Source organism: Monodon monoceros, unplaced genomic scaffold, assembly GCF_005190385.1.
Source record: "Monodon monoceros isolate NGI ecotype Baffin Bay Population unplaced genomic scaffold, NGI_Narwhal_1 Super_Scaffold_3, whole genome shotgun sequence".
Classification (NCBI taxonomy): domain Eukaryota; kingdom Metazoa; phylum Chordata; class Mammalia; order Artiodactyla; family Monodontidae; genus Monodon; species Monodon monoceros.
In genome coordinates, this window is record NW_021703780.1 from 101534075 (window position 1) to 101560942 (window position 26868).

A 26868-nucleotide genomic window follows, 5' to 3' on the forward strand; every position below is an offset into this window, starting at 1 on the left:
AACACTCCACTCTGGATCAAACCCGGCTGCAGGTGGAGACACCAAGGCCCCAGGAGGGGCCCCTGGCAAGTTGCCGGTTGAGGGCCTGCGCTGCCCGGCTCCGGGCTCTGTGCAGGGGGTGACATAAGTACCTCCCTGCAGGGTGGCAGGGCTCCGTGAGCCTTCTCTGCAGTTATTACAGAGCTAGCAGGGCTTGGTAGAGGGGGCTTAGCTGACGCGCTCCTTCCTCACCTCAGACTCCATAGTAAGTGGCGCTTGGACCCGTGAACCAGATCCTTCCCTGCTGCACGTCCCCCAGCCCCTCCTCCGGGAAGAAGAGCAGCAGTTACCTTTCTGTATGTGACCTTTTGTAGACATTCACTTCTCTGGTCTTGCTTGATCCTTACAGCAGCCTTGTTGAGGGGGGGGGGTGTTATTGTCCTGTGACACCCAGAGAGGGGAAAGACTCCCCCAAGGTCACGGAGAAAGAACCTGGCAGAGCCAGAAGCACAACCAAGGTCTACCCAACTCGGAGTCAAACCGGCCTACCCAGGAAAGGGAGTTTGTTGGATTCTGTAACTGAAAAGTCCGGCCTGGGGTGCGGGTATCTACCTTCAGGTGTGGCTGGATCCAGGGGCTCCTGCAAGGCGCTATCTCCAGGATCTATTTCCATCAGTCTTTCACCTCTGTGTTGGCTTTCTTTCCACGTGGGACTCCAATGTGCACATTCCCTGGAGTTGTGGAGGGGTGGAGTCAGCAGTACCTAAACCCTGTGGATGGGGACTGGGGTGCTGAGGTGCCCCCACGGGAAAATGGGGTGCTGGACAGGCAAGGCCAAGAGAAGCCCTCTGACCGCCCCCCCTCCCCACTCTATCCGGCCCTCCTGTTTCTGTCCCCATTCATCCCCACGGGCTTCTCTGCCGTGTGGGGTCCCTGCAGGACGTCAGGCAGCCCTGGACCCCGACCCTGTGTCGCATGGGCACCCTGCGCCCTGCTCAGGTGCCCCGCGCTGCGCCACACCACCCCCACTCCGAAACCTCTGGCTTACAGCAGCCAAGGCTCAGCTTCTGGCGCTGGCAAGGGGCCCCTGTCCTGAACGCAGGACATCAAGGAGGGTCCTGCAACGGCGGGGCACCTTGTTAGCGAGGCAGAGGGGCAGTGTCATGGGGACACTGGGCTGGGCACCCCGAGGCTCGGGCCAGAGCCCTGGCCTCAGCCTGCCCTGCTGTCTTCCCTCACCCCAACGTGCGTCTGTCTGCGGGTCTTGCTGGCCAGCCCTCCCAAAGGGGTCCCAGATCCCTCCACTCCACCCCCGCTGCCCCCGCCGGTTCGGCCACTGTCCTCGCCGGCCTGGCCGGGCACTCCTCGGTCTCCCTGCCCCTCCACGGCAGCCTCTCCACGTGGGAGCGGGGCCGCGTCGCCCGCCTTCCTACACCCTCCTGTTGCATTTAAAGTGAGCTCACCATGCCGGTGGTCCCGGCTGACCTGGCCCCTACCCTTTCTCCTCTCTCTTCCAGCCTGCTCTTTGCCCTTTGAACAGGCCAAGCCTGTGTTTTCTTCTTAGCACTTATCTCTAGGAGAGGTTTGCTTTTGAAGTATGGTATTCGTGCTGGCTGTCGGCCTCCCCTCAGAGAATGAGGGCCCCAAGAGGGTATTTGCGTCCTGGCACCTGGACCTGCCGGCTCATAGCAGGTGCTCGGCCACGTCAGCACCGGTGGAAGGGTGCAGAGCGCGGGAACAGGGAGGAAACCAGCTTCTTTCCTTGGACCTACCGTGTCAGGCACACGTTCTCCCCTGCAGTACCTCCCGTCCTTGGTGTATCCTCAGGCTGCCAGTGGGGACGCCATCCCAAAGCCGCTGGGTGGCCTGTGGGAGAGAAGGATGGGGATTCTGAGCCCTACGTCTCGGCCCTCCCGCTTCGGAATCTCCCCACTTTCGGCAGAGCAGCTCGTTCCACAGCTTGGCCCGCGGGGTGCTGCCCTGCAGCCTGCTGTCCAGGGACGTGAGCGCAGCACGAGCACGGGATCCTGTTGCTTCCCTGCAAACCCTGCAGGAGGCGTCCTGGGCTGCTCCCTGCTGAACGGGAGACCTGCGCTCTCAGCATAAACGATTCATCTTTTCCATTTTTTTAAATCTACTGACGCGTAACCCATACGGAAAATCGCTTGGATCACAGGTGCGTGGCTCCATGAACCACGACACTGGAGCACGCCAGCGTGCCCGCCACCGGGTCGTGTCTCCAGGGCTGGCCCCGCGCCCTCGACCCTCCACAGGGCGCCCCTCCTGGTGCCCGTGTAGGGGCAGGCCGCGTGCCCACAGCTGGCCGGGCTCTGCTCAGTGCCCGGCTGCCAGGCCCTCCGTGTCACCGCAGGGCAGGAGTCACTCTCATTTCTGGCCGGCGTTCCACCGGTCATGCGGACGCCCTGTTGACGTGTCAGTTCTGCTGATGGGGGCACTTGGGCTGCTCCCGCCTGGGGCTGTTGCGAATGGCCCAGAAATGGGGGCGCCGGGTCAGGAGCCCAGTCTGTTCAGTCATCGTTTTAAAGGCTGGCATCTGTCACGTCCCACTGCCGCCCGGGCCCATGTGCTACCTGCGATGTGCTGCTGCCGCCGTCCAGTCCCCGACACAGAGCCGACAGCGAGGAATGGACCCTGTCAGGGGCTGGGTTGCGACCCGGGCGGGAGGGAGCGCCACACCTGCCCCCCACCTGCTGGCCCCCACCACCCACCAGAGGCCCAGGGTTGCACAGCCCCTGCGCTGCTCACGTGGTGGCTCTCACCCCCCAGGGCCGGCGGCTGGCGGGATGGACACCCCGGAGGAGGAGATCTGGGCCAGCGGGGCCCCGCCCCCGGCGCCCAACATCAGTGTGCCGCACCACTGTCTGCTGCTGCTCTACGAGGACATCGGCACCTCTAGGTGAGGCCAGCACAGTCCTGCCGGGCTGCGTGACGGCGGGTTTCCGGGGTCGTGTGTGTGTGTGTGTGAGAGAGAGAGAGAGAGAGAGAGAGAGAGAGAGAGAGAGAGCCGGGTGGGCTGCAGACAAAACCCCAGCAGTGAGCCGCCTTCTGCACCCCCCTGCTAGGGTCCGGTACTGGGACCTCTTGCTGCTCATCCCCAACGTGCTGTTCTTCATCTTCCTGCTCTGGAAGCTTCCGTTTGCTCGGGCCAAGATTCGAGTCACCTCCAGCCCCATTTTTATCACCTTCTATATCCTGGTGAGTTCATTCCAGTTGGTGACAGAAAACCCAACTCCAACTGGCTTAAGCTGTCTTTGTAATGAGAAACCAGCTTCAGGTATGGCTGGATCCAGGGCATTAACTGATGTCATCAGGACTGTCTCTCTCTCTGCATCTCTGCTCTCCTCTGGCCTTATCGCAGATGAGTTCTCCCCATAAGGTATCAGAGGTAGCCAAGAGCAGCTCTGAGCTAACCTCCCTGCCAACTCCAGCAGAAGGGTACCTCTTTCCTGATGCTGCAGTGTTGACCTGCAGTTCCCTCTGAGTGGCCCACCTTGGAACCCCTGTTCATCCCTGAGCCAGAATCTGTGACTAGCAGGGAAAGGGACACTTTGGAGCTGGGATGGTGGGGTCAGCTCAGCCAGACTGTATGGACTGAGGAGGGGTGGTGGTCCCAGGAAGAAAATCGGGGAATGGTTACTAGAGGGAAGGGGAATGGATGCTGGGCTGGGGAAAAAGCCCACTGCATTCTGAACCCCAGCTGTGCTGAGTGACCGTGGGCCAACAACTTGGCCTCTCTGGACCTCAGTGCCCTCCTACACGACGTGACGTGGATCTGCTTTAGTTTGCGGTGCTCCCGTGAGCACCCAGTGAGACTGCGCAGAGTTCCAGCCCCGTGGGGGCCCGGCACACAGTGGGCACATGGCCCTGAGTGGTGTCACCCTCCCTGAGATGGGACATGGTTTTCAAGGCACAAAGGACAGAGTGTACAAATCTGGGCTCTTCCGTTCATATGTGTCAGAAAACTGAACTTAAGCTCACAGAAGCCCAGGGTGGGGTGGGGTGGGGTGGGTGGGTGCGGGGTAGTAGTGACTGAGAAACTGACAGTCCCAGCTGGATCCCAGGGTGCTGTCTCCCTGTATTTCGTAGATGAGGTGCAGCACAGACAGGTCCCAGAGGCAGCAAGCGGCAGGTCTGGGATTAGAACCCGGCAGGCTGGCTGCACCACGTCACCCTAACAAGCCTTCCCAGGCTGTCAGCGTAGCCAGGAAGCCAAGGCCCAGAGGGGAGGCCAGGCCTCCCTGCATCCCACCCAGGTGGCTCGTTTAGTGTGGAATCCTTCCATTCTTGAGGAATTGAGGGCTCCTGCAGACGTGGGGTGTGGGGTGCAGGCCCTGCGATTCCCGGAGCTCTTGTCCCCCGACGCCAACCCCCCAACCCCTCTCTCGCTCACCAGGTGTTCGTGGTGGCGCTGGTGGGCATCGCCCGGGCCGTGGTGTCCATGACGGTCAGCGCCTCAGATGCTGCGACTGTCGCTGATAAGGTGGGGCTGGGCCTGCTCGCAGGGCTGCTGGGCACTGGGAGGGGGCAACCGGCCCCCAGGCTGACGCTCTGCCCACTCTGTGTCCAGATCCTGTGGGAGATTACCCGCTTCTTCCTGCTGGCCATCGAGCTGAGCGTGGTCATCCTGGGCCTCGCCTTTGGTGCGTCTGCTGCTGCGGCCAGGGCTCCCCTGCCCCTCCCTGGCTGGGGCCGACCCCACCGTGGTTCCCTAGGCTGGCTCCCGCTGACTGACCAGCACGTTTCTTCCAGGTCACCTGGAGAGCAAGTCGAGCATCAAGCGGGTGCTGGCCATCACCACGGTGCTGGCCCTGGCCTACTCTGTCACCCAGGTGAGGTGGGGGAGGGCAGCCCCGGGGGTCACCGGGGCTGGGCATCCACTGCCTTCGGGCCCTGAGTCAGAGTTGAGTGTGCAGTGGCTCAGACTTTAAATGCAGCTAAGGAATCACCTGGGCTGCTGGTTAACAAGGCAGGTTCTGGGCCTCTCCAGTTCCGATCCAGTAGGTTGAACTTACCGTTTCAACAAGCAGTCCAGGTAGGGAGAGTGCAGGTCTGTAGATCCCCGTGCGTCCAGAGACCCCTTTCTTACTTGGGGGCTGCCCCTCCCCGGGCCTGTTCTGAGGGCTGGAGCTGGGGGGCAGGGCGTGGCCAGAGAGCTGGCTAGAGAAGGGGACGGAGCGCCAGGCAGAGCGGGGCTTGGTGTGGTGGGGAGCCCAGGGACGGGGCGTTCCAGGTCCAGGAGCCCCTAAGACCCTCCCCTGCCCGCCGCTGCAGGGCACGCTGGAGATCCTGTACCCGGATGCCCACCTCTCGGCTGAGGACTTCAACATCTACGGGCACGGGGGCCGCCAGTTCTGGCTCGTCAGCTCCTGCTTCTTCTTCCTGGTGAGCTGGGGGGTGGCCAGAGCCTCGGGCACGGCCTGCTAGCGGGCTCAGCACTGGGCAGGAGCTCCCTGCGTCCCGGTCAGCACCAGTGTCTCCGCAGGTCTACTCTCTGGTGGTCGTGCTCCCCAAGACCCCGCTGAAGGAGCGCATCTCCCTGCCCTGTGAGCGCCTGGGGACGGGGCTGGGCGCGGGGTGGGCTGTTGGCCTTGCGGTGGCCTGGAGCAGACAGCTCTGGGTGGATGGGAAGCAGGGAGCCGGTCCGGTCCCAACACCTGGGCAGGACCTCATGCGTGCCCACCCTGCAGCACGGAGGAGCTTCTACGTGTACGCGGGCATCCTGGCGCTGCTCAACCTGCTGCAGGGGCTGGGGAGCGCGCTGCTGTGCGCAGACGTCATCGAGGGGCTCTGGTAAGCGGCCGGGGCCGGGAGGGGGCGGGGGCCAGCCGGGTCGCTCCGTCGCAACCCTAACCTGCCCGTCCCCCCAGCTGCGTGGACGCCACCACCTTCCTCTACTTCAGCTTCTTCGCGCCCCTCATCTACGTGGCCTTCCTGCGGGGCTTCTTCGGGTGAGTCCTCCAGCGGGGGCTGCAGGGAGGGGGACTGGGGGACGGGGTTCCAGGTCGCGCTCTGGGCTTGTTCGCCCCCAGCTTCCAGGCTGCGGGCGCCCCCGCGTGGCCGCCGTCGGGATCACGCCTTCTGCCTCTTGGGCATGCGCAGCCGCCACTGCAGCATCCCAGCCTCTGGGCTCGGGGCTGGGGGGCAGCTCAGGCTGGGACCGGAGCTTGAGGAGGCGGACAGGGTACACGTGTGTACATGCACGTGCGTGAGGATATACGTGCACACTCGGGCGCGCACACATATGCATGCGCCCCTATAGATATAAACACACACACGTGTATACAGGTGTATACAGGTGTAACGCGCACGTGTACACATGTATGCGTTTATATGCACATGTACACACATGCATGCATATAGCACACCCATACAGGCACGCACAGGTTCACATAGATATATATAAATACAGACATAACACATTATGCACACCACACACAAAGACGTGCACTTTTCCCACGAGAGAGACAGGCCATGCCTGCCGATCTGCACTGTGTTTTTCATTTAAGGATAGATGAGCTCATTCCTCAGCACCTGCTGTAGCCGCAGACACAACAGGGAACAAAGCAGACACAAACCCCTGAGCTCGCGGAGCTTGTGTTCCATCTGGGGGCAACCGGAGTGGGGAGCAGTGCTGGGGGGAGTCCAGTGTGCCTGTGAATGTGGGGTGGGGTGCACTTTTGTGACTCAGACGTGGTGGAAGCAGGCGTTCTGCCCCCAGCTCCCCCTTCCCTGCCTGCCAGGTCTGAGGGTGGGCTGCAGGGGTGCCTCAGCTCTGGAGCAAGAAGGACTAGATTGGATCCTCCCAGCCCTGATGTGCATGACCTCACACGTGATTTATCTCCCTGGCCTCAGGCTCCTTTTTGTAAATGGGGAGTGAGGCTTTCTCCCTGGACAGTTACCCAGAGGACTGAAGACAGGCGGGCACCTGGTGGGCAGTAGTTAGTGCTGCGGGGCAGGGGTCTGGGCCCGCGTCTGCCCCACACTGTGGGCAGGTGCTGTTTTAAGGCCCATCATTTCCCCGGGTCCAAATCCTTCCACCCATTTTACGGTGAGAAATCAGGCGCTCGCCAGGCTCCCATGCCAGCAGCAGGAGGGCCGCTTTTAATACCGGTGTCCCAGCGGACTCCAACATCAAAGCAAGGAAGGGGACCTCGCGGGGTGGGTGTTAGGGGGCCGTCAGCACGTTTCTTGCCATGTCTGATGCTTCATTGCCCAGCCCCAGCGAGGAAGGCCTTTCCTGACCCACGGTGGGGCTCCCCTGCCTCTCTCCTCCGCCCCCAGCTCGGAGCCCAAGATCCTCTTCTCCTACAAATGCCAAGTGGACGAGACCGAGGAACCAGACGTGCACCTGCCCCAGCCCTATGCGGTGGCCCGGCGGGAGGGCCTAGAGGCGGCGGTGGCCGCCAGCACGCAGTTCGACTCGGCCGGGGGGGTGGCCTACCTGGACGATGTGGCTTCCATGCCTTGCCACACGGGCAGCGTCAACAGCACGGACAGTGAGCGCTGGAAGGCCATCAACACCTAGCCTGGCTGCCCCGGGAGGGCGGGAGGGCCTGGGGGCCTGTGGAGGGCCGGCTGGGGAGTGCGGAGCCCCCGGCAGAGGGGAACAGGGGTCAGGCCCGTGCGTGGGCGGCGGCCCCGTGCAGGCCCTGTCCCGCCCTCTGTCCCCCGCTTGCCTGCGGCCAGCTCTGCTTCAGCTGGGGGCCGCCTCCCCCTCCACCTGCCCTCGCCTTGCTCGGCAACTCGGCCCCGACTCTCACGTCTCAGGGCCAGGCCTGGCTAGGCTGGCCGAGGGCAGCTCCCTGCAGCCTGGGCCCCCAGGACTGCTCTGATCCCCCTTAGCCTCCGCCCGCCCCCCCCCCCCAAAGCCCACTCTGGTGGATGGGCTGAAGTGTGTATATTTTCTTGATCTGTTTTCTAATAAAAAGGAAAAGGAGCAGAAGGTGTTGACGCGAAGGCTGTGCGGGGATACCGGGGCCAGGGTGCCCCTCTGCACTGGGAGCCCGGCGTACCTGCTGCGAGGCCCCGTCGGAGCAGAGGGGACGGCCGTGGAAAGAACCGTGGTTCCTGTGCGCTGTCCTGTCTGCCCCTCACGCTCTGTTATCCCGGGCAGCATTCCCCTCCTGCAGCTTCCGTTTCCGCATCTGTGACATGGGGATAAGAAGGCCTGTCTCGCAGGGATGTTCGTAAGGGTTAGCGGAGAGCAGGTGTGGCTGGCTGGCACGTGGTGGTGGAGCGACGGTGACCACAGGCGTTATTTTTAGGGACCGGAATAGTGCTCGGCACGTAGTAGGCCCTCGGAAGGTAGGATGTGGGGACTGATGTTCATAATCATGGATGTGATGAGCTGAAAGTGGGGACAGGTCCGAATAAAGCCCGGGGCCCTGGGGGGCTGAGGGCCAGGCCGCGCTCCCCCTCCACTGCCCACCTTCTTTCTCAGGAGGGCACCGAGGGCACCAGCTCCAACACACTCATGACTGGGGGGCCAGCGGCCAGGCTCCCCGGATCCAGGGCTGTCAGCAGGCGTGGGCACAGCCAGCGAGCTGGACTCCGGGGCCCGCGGGGCTGCCAGGGCGCTCTTGCAGGCTCCTCGCCGTGCCCGGCCCGGCTGCCACCCCACAGCTCTCACAGGAGCCTGTTAGGTGGGGAGGGCAGCCAGCGGGGCATTCCGAGCCGGGCAGGTGTGGGGGGGCCAGACAGGGAGGAACTGGTCCTCAGATCCAGAGCTGGGTTCGCCATCGGCAGCGTTGACGGGCTGCGTCTAAGACGGCACGGCGGCAGCCTGCGTTGGCTCCGTGTGGTGACTCGGTAGAGGGGGCAGCACAGGAGGCCTGGAGCCCGTTGCAGGGCAGCTGGTAGACTGTGGAGGCCGGGGGGAACCTCCGCTGCTCTGACCCCGTCTCCCTGCCCCCCTCCCCAGAAGCACCGCAAGGCCGGGGTCTTCCTAACCTTCCAGGAGCACCTGTGTTCACACGCGTGTATGCACGTTACCCCTAGTTTGGGAGCGTGAACGTCTAGCTCGTTTCCCACGCTAACACCTGGTCTTGGGCTCATTCCATGTCAGGTGGGAGAGCTGCGAACGTTCTGGATACGTGGCAATTGATTTACCCAGTCCCCTTGGGAGGGACCTTGGTTCCTAATATGTTTTGCAACAACAAACAATGCAGCAACCCAAATCCTTACAAATAACTCACACAGGTGGGATTGCTGGAGCACAGCCTTCACTCGTTAGTTAATTAGTCTCGCAGTCTTCCGGCGAGACTAATCGTCGTCCTCCAGTACGTGTTCTCCTTTCCTTCCGCTGTCACAGGACACCTGACTTGTAGCTGGATACACAGCTGCCTGGAACAAAGACTACATTTTCCAGCCTTCCTTGCAGGGCCTGGCCAGTGGGATGTCAGTGTGTGTGCAGCTTCCTTGAAGAGAAAGGATAGGCTTTTCTTTCTTGCAAACTGGGATGTGGTTGCAATGGCTGGAGTTGTAGCAGCCATCTTGAATCATCGGGGGATCTTGGAATGGGAGCCTCTCATGGCAGAGCGTCAAGGTAGAAGCAGACGAGGTCCCCGACACTAGTGCACCCCTAGCCTTCCTCCTTTGGATGACCTGTTGGATGTGAGAGAGAAGTAAACCTCTGTCTTTCTTAAACCACTTTGGATTTTTCTCTCACTCATAATCGAACCTAATCTGAACCGACACACGCTTCAAAGAGGCTGTACCAGTTTTGACCCCCATGAGCACAGCCTCACCAGTGCCATGTGCTGTTCAAATTCTTGGTTGTTCCACAAGTCCGTGCTCATGTCTGTTCTGCTGGAACCGCACCCCGTGTGCTGCGTCTGGGTGGGAACAGACCTCATGCCGACGAGTGGCCAGGATGTGGGGCGCTCTGGATGACGAATCCACCATATTGGCTCCACGTTCCAGTCTTACGGCCTCCTGCTGTTCACAGCCTGTGGACCTTGACATCATGCCTCTCTGACCCTCGGTTTCCTCATCAGTGACACAGGGCTGCGGGTGACCGGTGGCCACGTGATATTCATTTTCCCTCCCTCAGTAACTGCGTCAGGATGTTTGGAGGGTCAGTGAAGCACCAGATGGAAGGTGACATTCCTGCCCCTTTACATTCACTCAGGTGACTAAGTCCTGGTCATTAGGATGTTAGCAGGAGTATGAGACTTTCTATAGCACAGGCTGCTTAAGGGAGCTGACTGAGCTCGGAGATGTGCTCCTTTGTCCTCCTGCCTGCTCCTTCCTGCTTCCTGGAATGCAGATGCGATGACTGACTCCAGCAGCCAGCCTGGATGATGAGGTGACTCTGGGAAGCTAGTCAACAAGGATGGTCAAACAGAAAGACAAAACAAGCCCTGTCCCTAATGACGATGGCACTGCCATACCAGCACAGCGCTACTACACGATAGAACAGAATTCTCACACACGAAAGACTACCTCGTTTACGGCAATCCCGATCCTAAGGGAAACACGTGAAAATCCGAAAGTGTCCCCCAAGGCGTCACGTGAGGGAGGGAGGATATTTCCAGACACCAATTTGTGTCTTTTCCTTCCTGAGCCCACCCTTCTCCCTCCCCATCAGAGAGAGTTTGGGCCTGGGCTTACTTGTTGAGGGAGCCTGCGGCTGGTGGACGACCTCTGACTTTGTTTCCAGATGCCTTGGGCTACAGAGGCAGCAGGGGCTTGTGGGAAGACACAGGTGGGATTCCCTTTGGAGTGAGGTCCTTCCATCCCCGAGCACTGGGGACCAGGCACGGGTGAGGCCAGGCTGCAGATAAGATGCTCCCCTGTGGGTTTAGGACACAGAGCGCTCAGCGGCTGCAGAGGGTCCCCCAGCCCGGGTGTGGCTCTGACACCTGCAGGTCCTGTGGCCAGGAGCCCTGGAGGACCCACGGCGTATCTGTCTGCTCGGCTGCTATAATGGATTCCATGGACGCGGGGAGGGGCTTGAACCACAGACGTCTCTTGCTTACAGTTCTAGAGGCTGGACCTCCAAGATCGAGGGTTGGCTTTTCCCAAGGCCTCTGTCCTGGGTGTGCTGGCCGCGTCCTCTGTGTGTGCACATCCCTGGGGTCCCTGTGCCCACAAGGACCCAGTCAGATTGGATTACGGCCCACCCTGATGGCCCCATTTACATTTAACGACTCCTTAAACGCCCCTGTTTCCACATACGGTCACATCCCGAGGTCCTGTGTTCCGGACCCCACACTGACACAATGCCCCCTTTACAGACGGAGCAGCAGAGGGACAGAGGTCACACGGCCTCCAGAGGCGGATGCCATCTGACCCCAGGCCTCCAACCCTGTGCCTGCTGCCCAGACTCACAGACGCACCTCCCTCAGGAGACGGGCTCCGAGCCTTGCTGCTGGGGCCATCAGACCAAGGCGAGGAGGCTGTGTAGCCACGCCAGGCCAGCCTGGGGGGCGGTGCAGAGGGCCCCCAGCGGGCTGCCTGGGGGTAAAGGGAGCCCCTGGTGTTTGTGGCCGCGCGCCGCCCCAGCGGCTCCTGGCGCAGCTCCGCTGTTCCCCACCTGTGACCCCAGCAGGCCCCTTTCGGGCGGATCCCCCAGCGGAGCGTGCTGCTGCCGTGCCTCCTTGGCCTCCGTGCAGCCCCCAGGCCCACCCTGTGCAGGGCCTGGCACCGAGCAGCTCCCTTCCAGGCAGGACCTCCCGGGGTGCCGGAGCCGCCTGCGGGGAGCGGCCGTGTCATCGGCCCCGGGAGCAGGGGCTGCGCCGGGCGCCCGAGCGTGGCCAGCGTTTTATTTCTCATATTGTTTGCAGGTGGTGACTCAGCTGAATCATTCAGCAAATCAAGGCCCAATCACCACCCACCGTGAAGAGCGTTTAAAGCTGGGCTGCAGTCAAGATCTCGTTAGGCACTCGAGGGCCCCGGACGCAGAATCAGTTCCACTCGGCCGGGGTCGAGTCGGGAAGATTGGAGAGCGGCCCTGAAGACACGGTCCTCCCGGGGCCGGGCCTGCCCGGGACGGGGGCCGAGGGCTGCCCCGAGTTGGTTGCCTGGCATGGGTGGTAGCACCCCCCCGGAGTCATGCAACAGCCCCGGTGAGGGTGGCCTTCCGGAACATTCCTGCTCTTCCCCTTAAGATCTGACTCCAAACTCTGGCTCTCATCATCCCCATAAACGCAGGGGGCCCAGGGGCGGGAAGAGGTGGGGGAGGGGAGCCAGGGCTGCCACTGTCCCCTGTGCCTGAGGGAGGAGCTTCCCACAGGCTGCGCTGAATAACCGCCGTGTGCCCTGGCGGCCGCCGTGCCGCAAGGGCGGCTGAACGTGGCAGGGTTTCCTTTTCTTTTCTGAGCTGGTACGTGCTGCCCCCAATAGATCAGTGAGAAAGAAAGAAAAGGGGTGTCAGGGAGGCAGCTGGCGGGCTCCGCCACGTACCCCGGGACACGAAGACCATCGGTAGCTGGTGACGCACCGCCAGCTCGTCTGTTTGCCATTTCCCCACAGTCCCTGGATGGTGTTTTGAAAACAACTTTATGAATTGAGCATCACGGATACAGCGAAAGCCCCCGTGTAGCCTCCCTCCTGACTCTGCCCCAACCCCCAGGTAACCACTTTCCCGCCAGCTTGAACTTCGTGTTTATCCCCGCGGCACACGTATGTGTGTCCGCAAACAATGTGCTTTGAGTCAGTCAACCGGCTTCATTCTGAGCTCTTCTTCCCCGACTTGATTTTTTTCACTCAGTTTTGTGTGGGGGACTTCTCCTACGTTGCTACTTCCTACAGCACTCCGTTGTGTAAACAGAGCATCGTCTACTTGTCAATTCTATCTTTCAGGTTGTTTCCAAACCGTGAAAGCGAGCGGCGACCCGATGCACATCCCACCTCTGACTGGTTCCCACGTGCCCTCGAGGGGCTCTCGGGCGGATCCAGAGGACGGAGCTGCTGGGGTTACGGGCGTCCGCGTCTGCAGCTCCAAACTTCTCCCGGTGGTCGATGGTGGCGACCAGGGCACAGGCCAGGGGCTCTCACACTGGGGTCCTCACCCCTCAGGGCTTCTGAGACCCTTCTAGGGGTCCCTGAGGTCAAAGCCATCTTCGTAGTAGTGTGAGATGTTCCAGCCTTTCTCACCCTCTCACGAGTGCACCGTAGAATTTTCCAGACCAGCGTGTGGTAATGTCACACGTGGCTCTTCTGCAAGTAATGATGGCCAAAGGCACGTGTGCTTTTGGTTGTTACTGAAATTAAACTTTGAGTATATAATTTCGAATATGTAAATGTTGGTAGACAAAACTCCAAGCCACAAAAGCTCTTCGAGGCCCTCAATAGTTTTGAGTGTAAAGAAGTCCTGAGACCAAACAGGATGTGGTACAGACCCACGGCCTGGACCCCAGGGCGGGGCCCGACGGGGCTGTGGCAGCTGCGTGGCTCCTTCCCACTTCCTGGGGCGCCGGGGGCACAGTGATGGCACACGGGGCTGCCGGAGATGTGCTGACCGGCCCTGCTCGTGGGCCCCCAGAGGACGTTCGTGCGCCTGGAATTCTCGGCACTTCTCAGAACAGCCGCAGCCTGACCCCTCGGCCGCTGGGGGTCGCTGAAGGCGTGTCACAGACCTGACCTCTCTGATCCTGTCCCGCTGGGCACACTGAGCATCTGAGCAGGGAATCCTTTTCGAGGCTTGGGGAGGGGCGGGAGGTGCTGAGGCAGGAAGTCAGGGAGCCTGGTGCAGGTCAGACTCTGCTCCCAAGAGCGACCTTTACCCGCCGAGTCCCAGGTGCAGACGCACGGAAAAGGAACAAAGAACTACTTTCCCTGGACCATCTGAGAGCCATGGGCGACACGATGCCCAGCACCACGGACGCTTTTTTGTGTATTTCCCTCAAACAGACACTCCTCCTGCGTGACCACTACGCCAGCACTCGTGTCAGGAAAGCACACGGATACGACAGCACCGTCCAAGCCTCAGACTCCACACACGCTTTGCTGATGGTCCCCGTCATGTCCTTTATGGCAAAAGAATCTAGTTCAGGACCCCAGGCTGCCAGGTTGCTGCCGCTGTGAGGAACCTCTTCTCCTCATCCATTCATCCATTTGTTATTTATTTATATTTATTTATTATTCAGAGGAAAACAGGGACCCTTTTGAAAGGGGGCACAATCATAATTACACAGGGACCCTAGGTATAAAGCAGGACTTTTCCCCAGAAAACTGGGAGGTGGGCTCACCTGTGACATGCCCCTCCCCAACGCCAGCTGGCGCCCTGCTAAGGAGAGCACGCTGCCCCCGCTGCAAAGGGCATCCCTGCCCCCCAGCTCCAGAAGCCAGGCCTTGAAGGGCCTCCTGACACCGCCCGCCCCTCACCTCCACAACCGTCCTGTCACCAGGTCCCGTGCATTCTACTTCCAGCTATGGCGTCGTCCACGCTACCACCGCACCCCTCCCACCCCCTCTGCAGGCTGAAGCCAGAGGCTCTTTAAAAATGCAGCTCCCATTCTGTCCCTCTGTGCCCTCCCCCGTCCCCGCCCCCAGCTCCCAGAGGCCCTGCCCTCCTCACCTGCCTTACCTGGAGCCTACCTCCCTGGCTGGGCTCCAGCACCCTGGTCTGTGGGCCCCTGTGACTCTGAGCTTCCCAGCGCCAACCTGCCAGACACGGACGGAAGGAGATTGCTCGTGGCTGTGAATGTTTATGGTTACTGAGTCATCTTGTTTTACAGCCATTGAGTTAAATTCATCAGGAATTGTATGGGCTATTATTTTGGCTCCAGCTGTGATCTCTAATTCAGCTTGGCGACGTGGCCTGGGAACTTCCCACCCGACACTAGAATCAGCGGCCTCCACGCGCTCGCCCTTCTTGCTGCCCCTCCCGCCGGGGCTCACCCGCCAACAACATCAACAACCCAAAGGCCTGGTCCGGGAAACAAAGTCTCAGTCGGGCGCTGTATTTAGCCCTCTCAGGCATGACACCTGATATACTGGTGTAAAAGACCCAGCTCGGGCTTCCCTGGTGGCACTCCTGCGTGGGAAGCAGCCCCATGGCACAGGGAGATCCGCTCGGGGCTCTGTGACCGCCTGGAGGGGTGGGAGAGGGAGGGAGGGTGGGAGAGGGAGGGAGGGTGGGAGGGAGGGAGACGCAAGGGGGAAGAGATATGGGAACATGTATATGTATAACTGATTCACTTTGTTATAAAGCAGAAACTAACACACCACTGTAAGGCAATTATACTCCAATAAAGATGTAAAAAAAAAAAAAAAGGATCCTCCTGCCAATGCAGGGGACACGAGTTCGAGCCCTGGTCCGGGAAGATCCCACATGCTGTGGAGCAACTAAGCCCGTGCGCCACAAGTACTGAGCCTGTGCTCTAGAGCCCGCGAGCCACAACTACTGAGCCCGCGTGCCTAGAGCCCGTGCTCCGCAACAAGAGAAGCCACCGCAATGAGAAGCCCACGCACCTCAGTGAAGAGCAGCCCCCGCTCGCCGCAACTAGAGAAAGCCCGCACGCAGCAACAAAGACCCAACGCAACCAAAGATAAATAAATAAATTTAAAAAAAAAAAGACCCAGCTCAGGATTCATTTACATATTTGCAAACGTTTTATTTGGAATTTTAGTGCACATTCAGTACTGTCATCTTTATTTATTTATTTAATTAGGCTGCACTCAGGTGTCTGCAGAAGAGCCACGTGTGTAGCTCCTGCCCCGCGCGCCAGGCTGCCAGGAGGTCCTGCACCTCCAGTGGCCCCCTTAATCCTTGAGACATTGAATTCCCCAGGGGCTATTACTGTCCCTATTTCACAGACGATAAAACTGAGGCTCAGAGGTTTGGTGACCTGGCCAAGCTCCTACCACTGGGAAGTGGTGGAGCTGTGGTTCTAATCCAGGCAGTGGGGCTCAGGCCTGTGCTTTCCACCACTGTGTCGTGCTGCCTCTCCTTCATGCGCTGCCTTTGTAGGGCTGAATCTATTTGTGATGGTATGTGGTTACTGCGGTTTCTGTCGGGGGCCCTGACACAAGGCCCTGTCCTTGGTAAGTGGTCAGTATGTATTGGCTGAACGAGCGAACGAACGAAATGATCCCTTAAGTGATCAAAACACCCTCATCCTAAGTTCCCTCTCGTGGACTGAAGGGATATGAGCAGAGCACTGATACACGATGGATGCTCCGGGGGCAGAGACGGGCCGTCCTGGGCCAACCCTGCCAGTGGGAGCCAGGGAAGGCTGCCCTGAGGAGGTGACATTGGGTAAGTTTTGCAGGATGAGTAGGAGTTCACTGGAGCACAGACATCCAGCCTGAGAGCACCTGGGGCTGGGAGCATCGCCTGTGGTGGAGGTTCGGGCTCAGATTCAAAGAGCCTCCCTTCATTGCAGGTGCCTCTGTCTCCACACGGAGGCCGGCCCGAGAGCACATGGCAAACCAGAACGAAGGGACAGATGGAGATTCCGGACGACTTCTTTCAATGCTCGCATCCACATGGGCCCGAGGTCCTGGACTTGCATGACGTGGGCTTCTCTCCCCGTGTCGTTAAGGCCAGTCTGGCTGGGTGTCTGACCCTGGTTACCGGAAGGATCCAGGGCAGAGGAGAGCTGGCCCAGCTCAGGGGCCAGGGTGAGGTCTGCAGCCCCTCCAGCGCTGAGTCCGGAGGGAAGGGCAGCTGCAGGGGTGGAGACACTGGTGCATTCTCCCAGCTCTCGGGCAGAGGCGGCGGCTCCGAGCGCTTCTGAGACAGGGTGGAGGGTAAGCACGCACGCCCAGTGTGCAAGGCCAATGCAGCTGCAGGCATGAGCCTGCGGGCACCGGCCCAGAGACACACAACGGAAACACACACATTTCAAAAATGTGCAGCTCTCCCCACAAAAAGGACACGCCCCTTGAGCTAGAAATTCCACTTCTGGGAAGCTGCCCGAAGGACAGAATGAAGGGTGTGGGCCGAGACTCAGCTTCAGGGAGTTTCCCTGCAGCGCAGCTCAGAAGCTGGCAGCACTCTGGATTCCAACGTGGCAGGAGAGCACGACGACGGCGCTCAGCCCTCGGACCAAATGCAGGCGGTTCCCTTCCTCGGGAAGAGCAGCCTTGTTTACCGTCACGTGAAGAAAAGGCCGCAGCTTGAGAACAGTCTAAATGCTCTGAGCCCACTTGTGTAAAGCAAGTGAGGACCAGAGGAAGCAGGGCTGTGGGGCTTTCTGTCCCCGCAGGAAGTAAGTGATGCTTTGTGGGTGAGAAAAACAAACCCGGATTGGAAGATGAACATGGAGTCTGCACACACCTACCCTCCCGTGTGCAACCGTGAGCTGTGAATAAAGACTGAGGTCACAACGCTGCCTTAATGGCAGGCGGCTGGGGCAGCCGTGGTGTCCAGCGGGGACGCTGCTGCCACTGTGACCAGGGAGGGCCCCCAGGTACACCGGGTGAGGAACAGACTCCACGATACAGTAAATGGGAAAAAAAGCAGAACAGTGTTTATGGTGCGTGATCATTTTGTATAAACCAGTTTTCATGCACGCAGGAACATAAACCATCTCTGGGAGGACGTGCAGGACACACAGCGGCCCATGCCTGGGGCAGGGACAGGTGTCCGGGATCAGGGTGGAAAAGCGAGGCTCGCGGAAGCGGCAAACCCGTCCACACCTTGAATCAAAACGTTATTTGCATGTGCTCCCTGTTCGAAAGCATGACGGAAACATTAAGGAAAAAGGTTAGCACACAGCAGGGGCGTCCGAACACGTTAGCACAAGCACCTGCTCATCGCGATGCCCGAGCAGCGCCCGCCGGGCCCACACGTGCTCTCCGTGCTAGGCTCAGCTCGGGTGGGGCCGGGCGGGCGGGCGGGCAGCAGGGAGCAGTGGCCACCCAGGGCTCTGCCTCTCCAGTTCCCTCTGGCTGAGCTGCCAATTTTCTGCTAGGCTGGCCCGGCGGCTGCAGAGCCGCTTCTGTTAACCAACTGCACCGAAGAGCAGAGCAATTAGGCAATTACACTGTTTTAAATGGAATTCAGAGCCCTGATGTCTCTCTGGGAGGGTGGCCTCGTGGCCTCACCTCTGCCCTGAGTGGTGGGCAGGGGAGCAGGGGGTGAAAGGGCAGGGCTGGCGACAGACCCCAGAGACAGGCCCTCAGACCCGCGGCCCCTCCCGGCTCGTCCCCGCACACAGGAGCCGGTATGTCCTGCACTCAACCACGCACTCATGTATTGAATGAACATCCAGCACGTGCCAGGCACCGTCCCAGGCACTGGGATCCACGAAGTCCTCATCCTCCGGAGCCAGGGGACACAGATAACAAAGAAATAAGCGAGACAATTCCAGGATGAAACGGGAAGATGGGAAAGGCAACGGGTGGGGAAGAGGGCCAGCTAGAGTGCTCAGGCCTCCCCAAGGAGGTCACATTCCTGCCCTGAAGCTGGGGCTGGGAAGATGCAGACACACAGCTTTCCAGAGGGCAGGAACAGTAAGTGAAAAGGTCCCGAGGTATGCCCAGTCTCGGCTACTTTAGGCAAGACCAGAGTTTAACACGGCCAAAGCACGCAGCAAAGAGGAGGGACGGGCTGGAGCCTGCCTGTGGGCTGGCAGCATCCCGTGAAGCTCAGAGCGCTCGTGTGGAAGGGGCGTGTTATCCACGTCGGAGCTGGGAGGGAAGGGGAGTCACCCAACACTGCGACCAGGACCGCGCAGCCTGAAGCCCGGCGCCAGGTGCTCTGGCCTCCACATGCCTTGCGGCTTCCCTGACAGAGGAGCAGGTGGCCCCCAGGGCAGAGCCAGGGGTGAGGAAGCGCAACTGTGGAGAGAGGAGGAGCTTTTTCTCTCTTTTTTTTTTTTTGCGGTACGGGGGCCTCTCACTGTTGTGGCCTCTCCCGTTGCGGACGGAGCACAGGCTCCGGACGCACAGGCTCAGCGGCCATGGCTCACGGGCCCAGCCGCTCCGCGGCATGTGGGATCCTCCCGGACCGGGGCACGAACCCGCGTCCCCCTCATCGGCAGGTGGACTCTCAACCACTGCGCCACCAGGGAAGCCCGGAGGAGCTTTTTAACAGAACCAACTGGTCATGGAATCCCCTCCTTGTAAGGTGGTGAGCTTCCTGTCCTGGAAAGTAGGGCAACCCGTTGAGAGGTTTCTACAGAGGGAACTCCAGTGCTGAGCAGGGTGGGACCGCGTCTGTTTTCCACCCGGCCTGGGGGCGTCTTGGGGACTCGATGGACAGCACGCCCGCCAGCGTGTGATGCCAGGCAAGGCCCTGACCTCACGAGGCCCTGACCTCTCCAGGCCTCCGTCTCCTCAGCTATAAAAGGGAGGCAGCTATAAGAGGGAGGCAGTGGTACTTGCTCAGCAAGTGCAAACCCTAGAAGAGAGCCCAGCTTGAGGCGCAGCCCGTGCTGGGGAGCTGCTGAATTATTTCAGCAGCCCGTGGGCTCCCATCACTTATTCTTCTCCTTTTTTTCACTTGAAAACTTCGAAACACGTATATGGTAAAAAGAAAGAAAGAAAATACTAATCCACCCATCCAAATGGATCAACGGTGAAGGGTGTCTCCCTCCAGCCCTGGCCGAGCTCCTCCCAGAGGCCACCGCGGCAGCATCCTGTGGGGGGGGGGGGGTTGTCCTTCCAAAGCAGCTCCACACATCAGGGAACGTGCCTTTCCCGCACAAACCGTAGCATCCTGTACGTACTCTCCTGTGCTCGGCTTCTTTCCCTTTTGCTCCAACAAAGCCATATGCACTGACTTTAGAGTTTTAAACTTCGACTGGAATATACATCCTCTCAGGGCTTCAAAGGTGCAATGATCAACACTGAGTACTCTCTCTCCTCCCTGCACCTGACCGCCACTGCCCAAACGGCTACACACCTGCTCGGTTTCTTAGGGATCCTTCTAGTGTTTCTTTACACAAGTACAAACACATACCAACAGGCCTCTTACTCCCACACCCAGTTCTGCACGTCAGTTTTTTCCCTTAATGTCTACCGGCACGTAGATTTCCCCTTACCTGCCAGGACTCTCCTCGTTGCCATTACAGCTCCATACTATTCCCCCGGGGGCGTCCAAGGCAGCGTTTCTATACCGCTCCTGGGTGGGTTGTGATTTCACCATCACAAACACAGCAGCAGTGGCCCTCCTGATGTAACCTTGGCAACATGGTACCCGGCTGTGCCTGCAGGGGCCAGGGTTGGCGTGGGTTGCTGGGTCGGGGGAAAGCCTGATGGACAGACAACGTCCCCTCCCGAGGGTGCGTGCTCCCACCAGCGACACGGCAGGGACCTGTTTCCCATGGCGTCGCCAAGTCGGTGTGTGCACACCTGATGGAGGTGCGTACTGGTGGGAAGCAGGGTATCTCTGGGCCCTTCGTTTCCGTTTCTCTTATCACACGTGAAGTCAGGCATTTGTCACATTGGTTCAGGGCCTTTGAGTTTCCTTTTTTTAAAAACCATCTATTAATGTTTTCTCCCCATTTTTTATTGGGTTGTCTCTTCTTGATTTCTAGGACCTCTTCATATATTGGTTAAATGAGACCAGACTATGGCCTGTGGACTAAATCAGGCCCACTGGCTTATTATGTTTTTAACAAATAAAATTCCCCCGGAGCACAGTTGAGTACAGCCTGTGGCCTGGAAGCGGACAGTATTTACCACGTGGCTCTTTACAGGGAAAGTATGCTGATTCCCATATAAGACTTCTGTGATGTGAGTTGCAAACACTTCCCCCAGTTTGACATTTATCTTTTGACTTTTTTTTTCCTTTTGTTTTAAGTGCATTTTAAACTTTTAGCTGTCCGGACATCTTTCCATAGGCTAAAAGCTGCTTGACTTTGGAGGGTCCTTGCTTCTCAAAATGCACGATCTTTACGTACCAGACTCTGCAGTTCAGCGTCACTTGTGTTTCGCTCCAGAGCTAAGAGAAAATGAACGAAAAAGGCAGATTTAGACGAAAACTGTCTAGAAATTGTTGGAGAATTTAGCACTTGCACTCTTCCGGCAGGGGGTTTAACGGTCTGAGGTGTGAAGGCTCTAAGGCAGGTGCGGGTACGGTGACCCCTTTTAACCGACGAGGAAACTGAGGCTCAGAGGTTGTGCAGACTGCAGGCCTGCGTGGACAGCACCGCCACTCCCATTGCGTGACCCGCGCCCGCCCCGCTGGGAACGAGACCCAGGGCAGGAGAGGCTGTCCGAGGGGACAGGGCGCGCCTCCTCCTCGCGCTCGCCTCGCAGCCCGGCGTGGGTCCCACGTCCTGCGCCCCCCGCGGCCCCGCAGCCCTCCCGGCGCAGAGCGGCGCGATGCTTGCCGCGGCCGGCAGGGGGCGGTGTCGCACCGGCCACGGCGCGCTCGGTCTGTCCGCTCGCTCCGCCACGGGGCTGCGGGGCTGCAGCTGACGGGGCAGAGCCGGGCCCAGGCCCGCGGACCCTCCGCTCGGACCCCGCGGGTCGCCCTGCTGCGCCCTCGGCACCCCGGCCTGTGTCCGCACCCCGGTCCCCACCTGGTATCCCACCCAGGCCTCAGCCTGTGCCCCACCCCGACCCCACCTCGCGCCCACATCCCCAGACCCCAGCCCGTTCCCTCCACCGGCCCCCAGCCCCTCCCTCCGGCTTCATCTTCTTGCCTGGAGCTGTGGGCTTGGAGTCAGAGCCAGGGCAGGGCGGGGCCGGCCGCGGGCCTCGCAGCGAAATAGCCCCCCCGCCCCCCACCGCTGAGCTGCCTTGGAACCCACCGGGGGCTCCTGTCACCTTAAAATAGAATCCCGATGCGGTCGGTGGCTTGCAGACCTGCAGAGGCCCTGCCCGGCTGACGTCACCTCCTCCGCCGACTTCTCCTGAGGTCCGCACATCGCTCTTCCGCCTTCTTGCCGTTTCCAGCAGTCTCAAAGCTCCCTGCGCAGGCACTACCTCCCCTCCCCCCATGACCTTCCCGGGACTCACGCCCCCCACCCCGCCCCGCCCCCCTTTCTAACGTACCTTCCTCAGGACGCTCCTCCGCACCGGATCTCCAGTAGCCCCAATTCCTACCTGCATGTTTCTGCTTTGCATGCCCCCTCCCCCAATACACACACCCCTAGGAGACCTGGGGCAGCCCCTCCCAGTCTCAGTCTCCACTGGCCGGCTTTCCACAGCGGACCAGGGTGCGTGGCACATGGCAGAGACTCAGTAAGTCAGGGGTCAAGGTGACCTCAAGCTGGGACTCTGCTGCTCAGGCAAGTAGACACTTGATCAGGTGGCCTGGGGCCCAGCCTTCTCTGGACACTGGCCATGACCTTGGCCTGAGCCCTTGGGGAGGGGGACACAGGTCAGCTCAGGACTCACAGCTCCTGCTCACACTTACTGAGGGCTTACTGTGTGCTATGCGCTTTCCTCAACCCGTCTGATGGTATCTCATAATAACCCCATGAATTATGGCTCCATTTTATGGATGGGGAAACTGAGTCTCAGAGAGGTTAAGCCAGCTGCCCAAGGTCACACAGGTAGAAGCAGAGGTGGCTGAGTTTGAATCCAGAGACGAACTGCTTCTCTCCTGAGACAACAGGCGCGTGAGCTAGGAGAGGCCTCACAGGGCATCACAACGACCACCCCAGGGAACAGCCGGGCAAACTGAGGCTGCCGCCGTCGCACAGGTAAACACAGGCAGGCTGGGGCTCGGGGCCAGGGCTTCTGGGAACGGATGCACACCTTTACAGCGCCCCTCCCAGACTCTGGGAACAACTAGCTGAGTGGCTCTCAGGGTCCCCTCAGGGTCGGGCCCCCTCTGGGGTCTCTGGCTGTAGGGGCCTCTGGATCCACGTCTTGGAAGCCTGGGGGTGGGATTCTGGGGCAGGAAAGTGAGCAGACAGCGGTGGGATCACGGGGGCGGGGGCTGAGGTTGTGATTCCCTCAGAGAATCCCTAGCGTACGTGCCCCTCGTCAGCGGAGCAGCCAGTGGGCCCAACCAGAGGCGGCCTAGGGCGGCAACCTCAGATGCTGCATGGCAGGGGGCGGGGGGGGGGCAGAGACGAGGGACAAGGCCAAGTGTGACGCAGGCGGGCTGGGGCAGGGCCCGACCAGAGCCTCTCCCCTCTCCCACCTGAAGGGGGACAGTGTGGGCCAGCGGGTGCGAGAGGGCTGGGAGGGCTGTGCACGGTCGTGGGAGTGGGTCACAGCAGGCCCTACCCTCCAGGCTCCCAGCGCACTCCGCACAAAGTCCAGACTCTTCCGCCGCAGCGGCCAGGCCCTACCCGAGGGTGGGCAAGCTGCCTCTGGGCCGGGCTTCATCTTGTTCACCCCAGGGTCCCCAGAGCCGAGCTGGGCGCCCTCGGCTGCACCGTAGGCTCTCAGTGAGTGAATGAATGAGTGAGTGAGTGGATGGGTGCGATGGCTGGGGATGGCGGCCGCTCTCCTTCCCTGGGGATCCAATTAGTGGAAAGTCCCTGCGTGGCGGTGTAAAAGCTGGCTGGCCTCCCCAGCAGCCGAGGTCCATCTGCAGGCTTTGTTCAAAGATACTGAACTTGGCTGCTCAGCTATACCACCGTGGAGGGCTCAGCTCTCCCACGGCTGCAGCCCCGTCCTGCCAGGTGCTGCTGGGCCCTGCAAGGAGAAGTGTGGATTTAGGACCGGCTGGTCCAAGATCACGGGTCCTTGGGCTGACAGACCCTGGGGTTCAGCCCTTCCCTGGAGGCTCAGAGAGGGCAGGGGACCTGCCCACAGTCACACAGTGAGGCTGGGACCAGGGCTGCATGAAGAGAGGGGCGGAGACAGGCTCAAAAGGCAGCTGGAGTGGCCCCTGACCAGCCTTGTCAGTGGCGGGGAGTGAGGGGGCCCGAGGCAGCGACACTGAACGTAGACCTGAAGGACGAGGGGGACCACGGACAGTGCGGCAAAGATCCGGAGGAGAGTGGGAGCAGAGAGCCTTGGGGAAGGGCAGCCAGTCTGTGAGGCTGCTGTGTCATGGGGAGGGAGCTTGGGCATGAGGCCGCAGGGCCTAAGAGGCCTGGACTGCCAGGCTGAGGATGTGGGCTTGGTCCTGAGGCCCCAGGCAGCCACTGAAGGACTGAGATATTGCCCCTTGGCAGCCTTGTGGATGGAGGGGGCAGAGGATGGGGCTGTGATGGGGAAGAGGGGTCCTGGCCTGAGCTAGGGCAGGAGGGGGCTCAGTCTGTCACCCCCCCGAGAGGACAGACGTCCCTGTGCCCTGCCACCTAGACCCCCAGCCCCCTTCCCCATCACCCTGGTCTGTGTCTCAGGGCCCCAGGGTCGTGTGCATGGCGAGGAGAAGGGACAGCTGCGTGGTCTAGTGGTCTGTTACCCCCGTTGAGTCCTGTAGCTTAATTAATGCTGCAGTGAACTTCTTTGTTTCTCTCCCCACTCCTCCTGTGCTGAAAATAGAAGGAAAATGAAAGTATGACTGAGCGAATGAATGAGGAAATTCAGAAGCCTAGGACCAGTGGGGTCTCCCCAGCTCTCCCCTCCCCTCCTCCCCACACCCGGTCTCCAAAGAAACCCCGGCCCCTCCCCCTGCAGCCTCCCTCTGCTCTGAACTGCCCCTCCCTCTCCACTGGGCTGTTGACACACCCTGCTCCTGCCTCTGCTCCCCTGGCAGCCAGAGGGCTCAGACCCACACCGGCTGCACTCCCCTTCCTCAGAGGAAAAGCCCACGCCATCTGTCCCGGTACTCTCACTTCAGCCACACTTAGCCCTCTCCCACTCAGCCCCAAAACGTGCCAGGCCAGCCTTGCCCCGGGGCCTTTGCACCTGCTGTTCCCCATGCCTGGATGCTGTTCCCCGGGGCCCCGTCAGCCCCTTTGCTTCCCTTGAGTCTCCGCCCTGAAGTTCAGAGACGCCTTCCCCGACCCCTGTCTGTCATACTCTCTCCCCTCTCCCTTGTGGTTTTACATTTTTGCCCCCATCGCCGGGTGAATGAATAGATGCTGTGTCCCTCCTGCCTGTGCGTGGAGCTGAGGCCCGAGTGCGGCGGTGGCCCTGTGCCTGCGCCCTGCCCCCATGTGCGGTGTGTCTCCCTCGGCTGCGGCCAAGTTGGGGTGGTTTAGGCAGAGCGTTTTGCCTCGGCTTTGGAAGGAGAGGCTGTGCTGGGACGGTGGCCTTGGTGACAGCCGCTGTCCCTGAGTGCAGGAGGGGCCTGTCACAATATTTGTTTAACAGGCCGGCCTGCTGAGCCAGGCTGCAAACACAGCGCTGCTAAGGGGGGCAGCCTCCTGCCGCCGGGCTCCCTCGCGGCGCTGGGGACACGGTGCCCAGGATCCAGCGTCTGTCTGGCTGCCCTGGGGCGGGGCACCTGTGACCCTCGCGGCCCCCGCCTCCCCGCCCCCTTCCAGCCCAGGCCCCCTCTGCTCCAGCGCCCACAGCCGTCTGCTTGAGCTCCTGGAAAGGCTCCCCTTGACCCCGGCTCCCTAAGGCGCTGGGGTGGGCCCAGCAATCTCAGCTTCTGGAGGCCTCGGTGGGGACGTCCTGCCGCACAGGTCCCTTGGGACTCGGCCAGGCCCTGGGCCACCAGGACAAGAAGGGGAGGGAGGACCTGCTCTGGACGGGGCTCCTGTGGGGGGGGGGAGGGGACAGGGAGGCGCGAGGCCAGCCATTTGTTTATTTGAAAGTCTCTTTCTTGTCTGTCTGCCTGTGTGTCCCTCTGTCCGGGCATCCCTGGTGAGCCAGACCCTGTGCTGGCATCTGGACACAGACGGGGCGCTCGGAGAAACCCATTTCACAGGTGGGGCTGCTGAGGTCCACCGAGACCACCCAGCGCTCGCCCAGCCTGCACCCGTCTTGCCCAACCCCACGCTGCTCCTCTGGGGTGGGGGGCCTCCACATCTGCACCCCCTGCTCTGCTCTGCCCCCCTGAACCCATCCCCTGATCGGCAGCCCCCTGGGCACGAGCCGCGGCCCCAGCGCCCCCGCCTGGCACGACTCCCCCACCTGGCACTCCTGCAGCCACAGTTTAGCACTTAGTTATACACTCTGCTCACCAATGATCCTTGACTTGCGTGGGCTCCTGGAGGTAGGCGGCGCTCGCAGCCACTGGCACAGCCTCCGCGAGGCCGGCCTCCTGTCGCCTGGGCCGGGGGGCCACGCCCGCAGCCTGGAGCCCACGGTGTCCCACTGGTGGCCACGGGCACAGGACCGAGGCTGCCCATCCAATCCCTTTACAAGTGTTCATCTGCCCCGCACCCCGTCCCTGCCCCCCTGCGGCCCCCGGGGAGCGGGCTGAGACCATCTGCAGCCAGCGGCAGGCCAACCGCCCCCAGTTCTTCCTGAGCACTCTCACCCGCAAAGCCTGCGGCCAAGCCAGTGGCGGCGCCTTCCGACCCTGACCCAGACGCACGCAGAATCGCCCCCGCCAGCTCCACGCCGTCCCCCGAGTCCAAGCGGCCTCCCTCCCACTGGATGACGGGGCTCCTCCTGGGACCACCCCCCCGCACCCCCAGGCCCCCAGCAGTCCATCCTCCACCCACAGCCGGAGGAAGCACAACGTCCCTCCCAAACTCTGCTCCACACGGCGAAAGGTAACGGGACAGAACCTGCCACCCACCCACACTCCACGCTCGGGGCAGAGGCCGGGGGCAGGGGGCTCTGGGACGGGTGGAGGAGGGCAGACCGTTCACCTCTGATGGCTAGACTGGGGAAGGGCCTGCGGGATCTGGGGAAAGACTCAGCTCTGGGCTCCACGGTGCCCCACCGGCCTGGTCCGACCACTGACTGTGCCACTCGGTCGGGACACCCGGGAAGGTTCAGGACGAAGCCCTGAACCTTCATCCTCACCTGGGGGTCCCAAGGCCCAGGGCACAAGGGAGCCCGCGTGGGGGGCAGCTGTTTGTTCAGGGCCGCCGGGAGGAGGTGGGGCTGGCCGCGGGCCCGCCGCATCCTCCGGCAGGGCAGCCCCTAGCCCCTGACTTCCCGCTCCTTCTGGAGACAGAAGCTCTTCACGGAGGCCTCTTCGTCCTTGCTGCT

General features: G+C 61.0%; 1 protein-coding gene across 4 annotated transcripts in view; it reads left to right on the forward strand.

Annotated features, from left to right (window-relative positions):
• The window catches only part of TPRA1 (transmembrane protein adipocyte associated 1), a 10950-nt gene extending 2506 nt beyond the window's left edge, over window positions 1–8444 (forward strand). For 2 of the 4 annotated variants that reach the window (XM_029242885.1, XM_029242884.1), the window contains exons 2-10: window positions 2767–2896; window positions 3063–3195; window positions 4394–4640; window positions 4750–4829; window positions 5272–5382; window positions 5483–5543; window positions 5688–5790; window positions 5868–5948; window positions 7282–8441. In XM_029242885.1, the coding sequence (XP_029098718.1) occupies window positions 2784–2896; window positions 3063–3195; window positions 4394–4640; window positions 4750–4829; window positions 5272–5382; window positions 5483–5543; window positions 5688–5790; window positions 5868–5948; window positions 7282–7525 (1173 nt within the window). In that variant the 5' untranslated portion in view covers window positions 2767–2783 and the 3' untranslated portion in view covers window positions 7526–8441. Of the gene's footprint in view, window positions 1–2465; window positions 2897–3062; window positions 3196–4393; window positions 4641–4749; window positions 4830–5271; window positions 5383–5482; window positions 5544–5687; window positions 5791–5867; window positions 5949–7281 lie in introns of those variants that run through there. The other 2 variants (XM_029242883.1, XM_029242886.1) reach the window with 2 other exon arrangements.
• Window positions 8445–26868: the final 18424 nt, after the last annotated feature.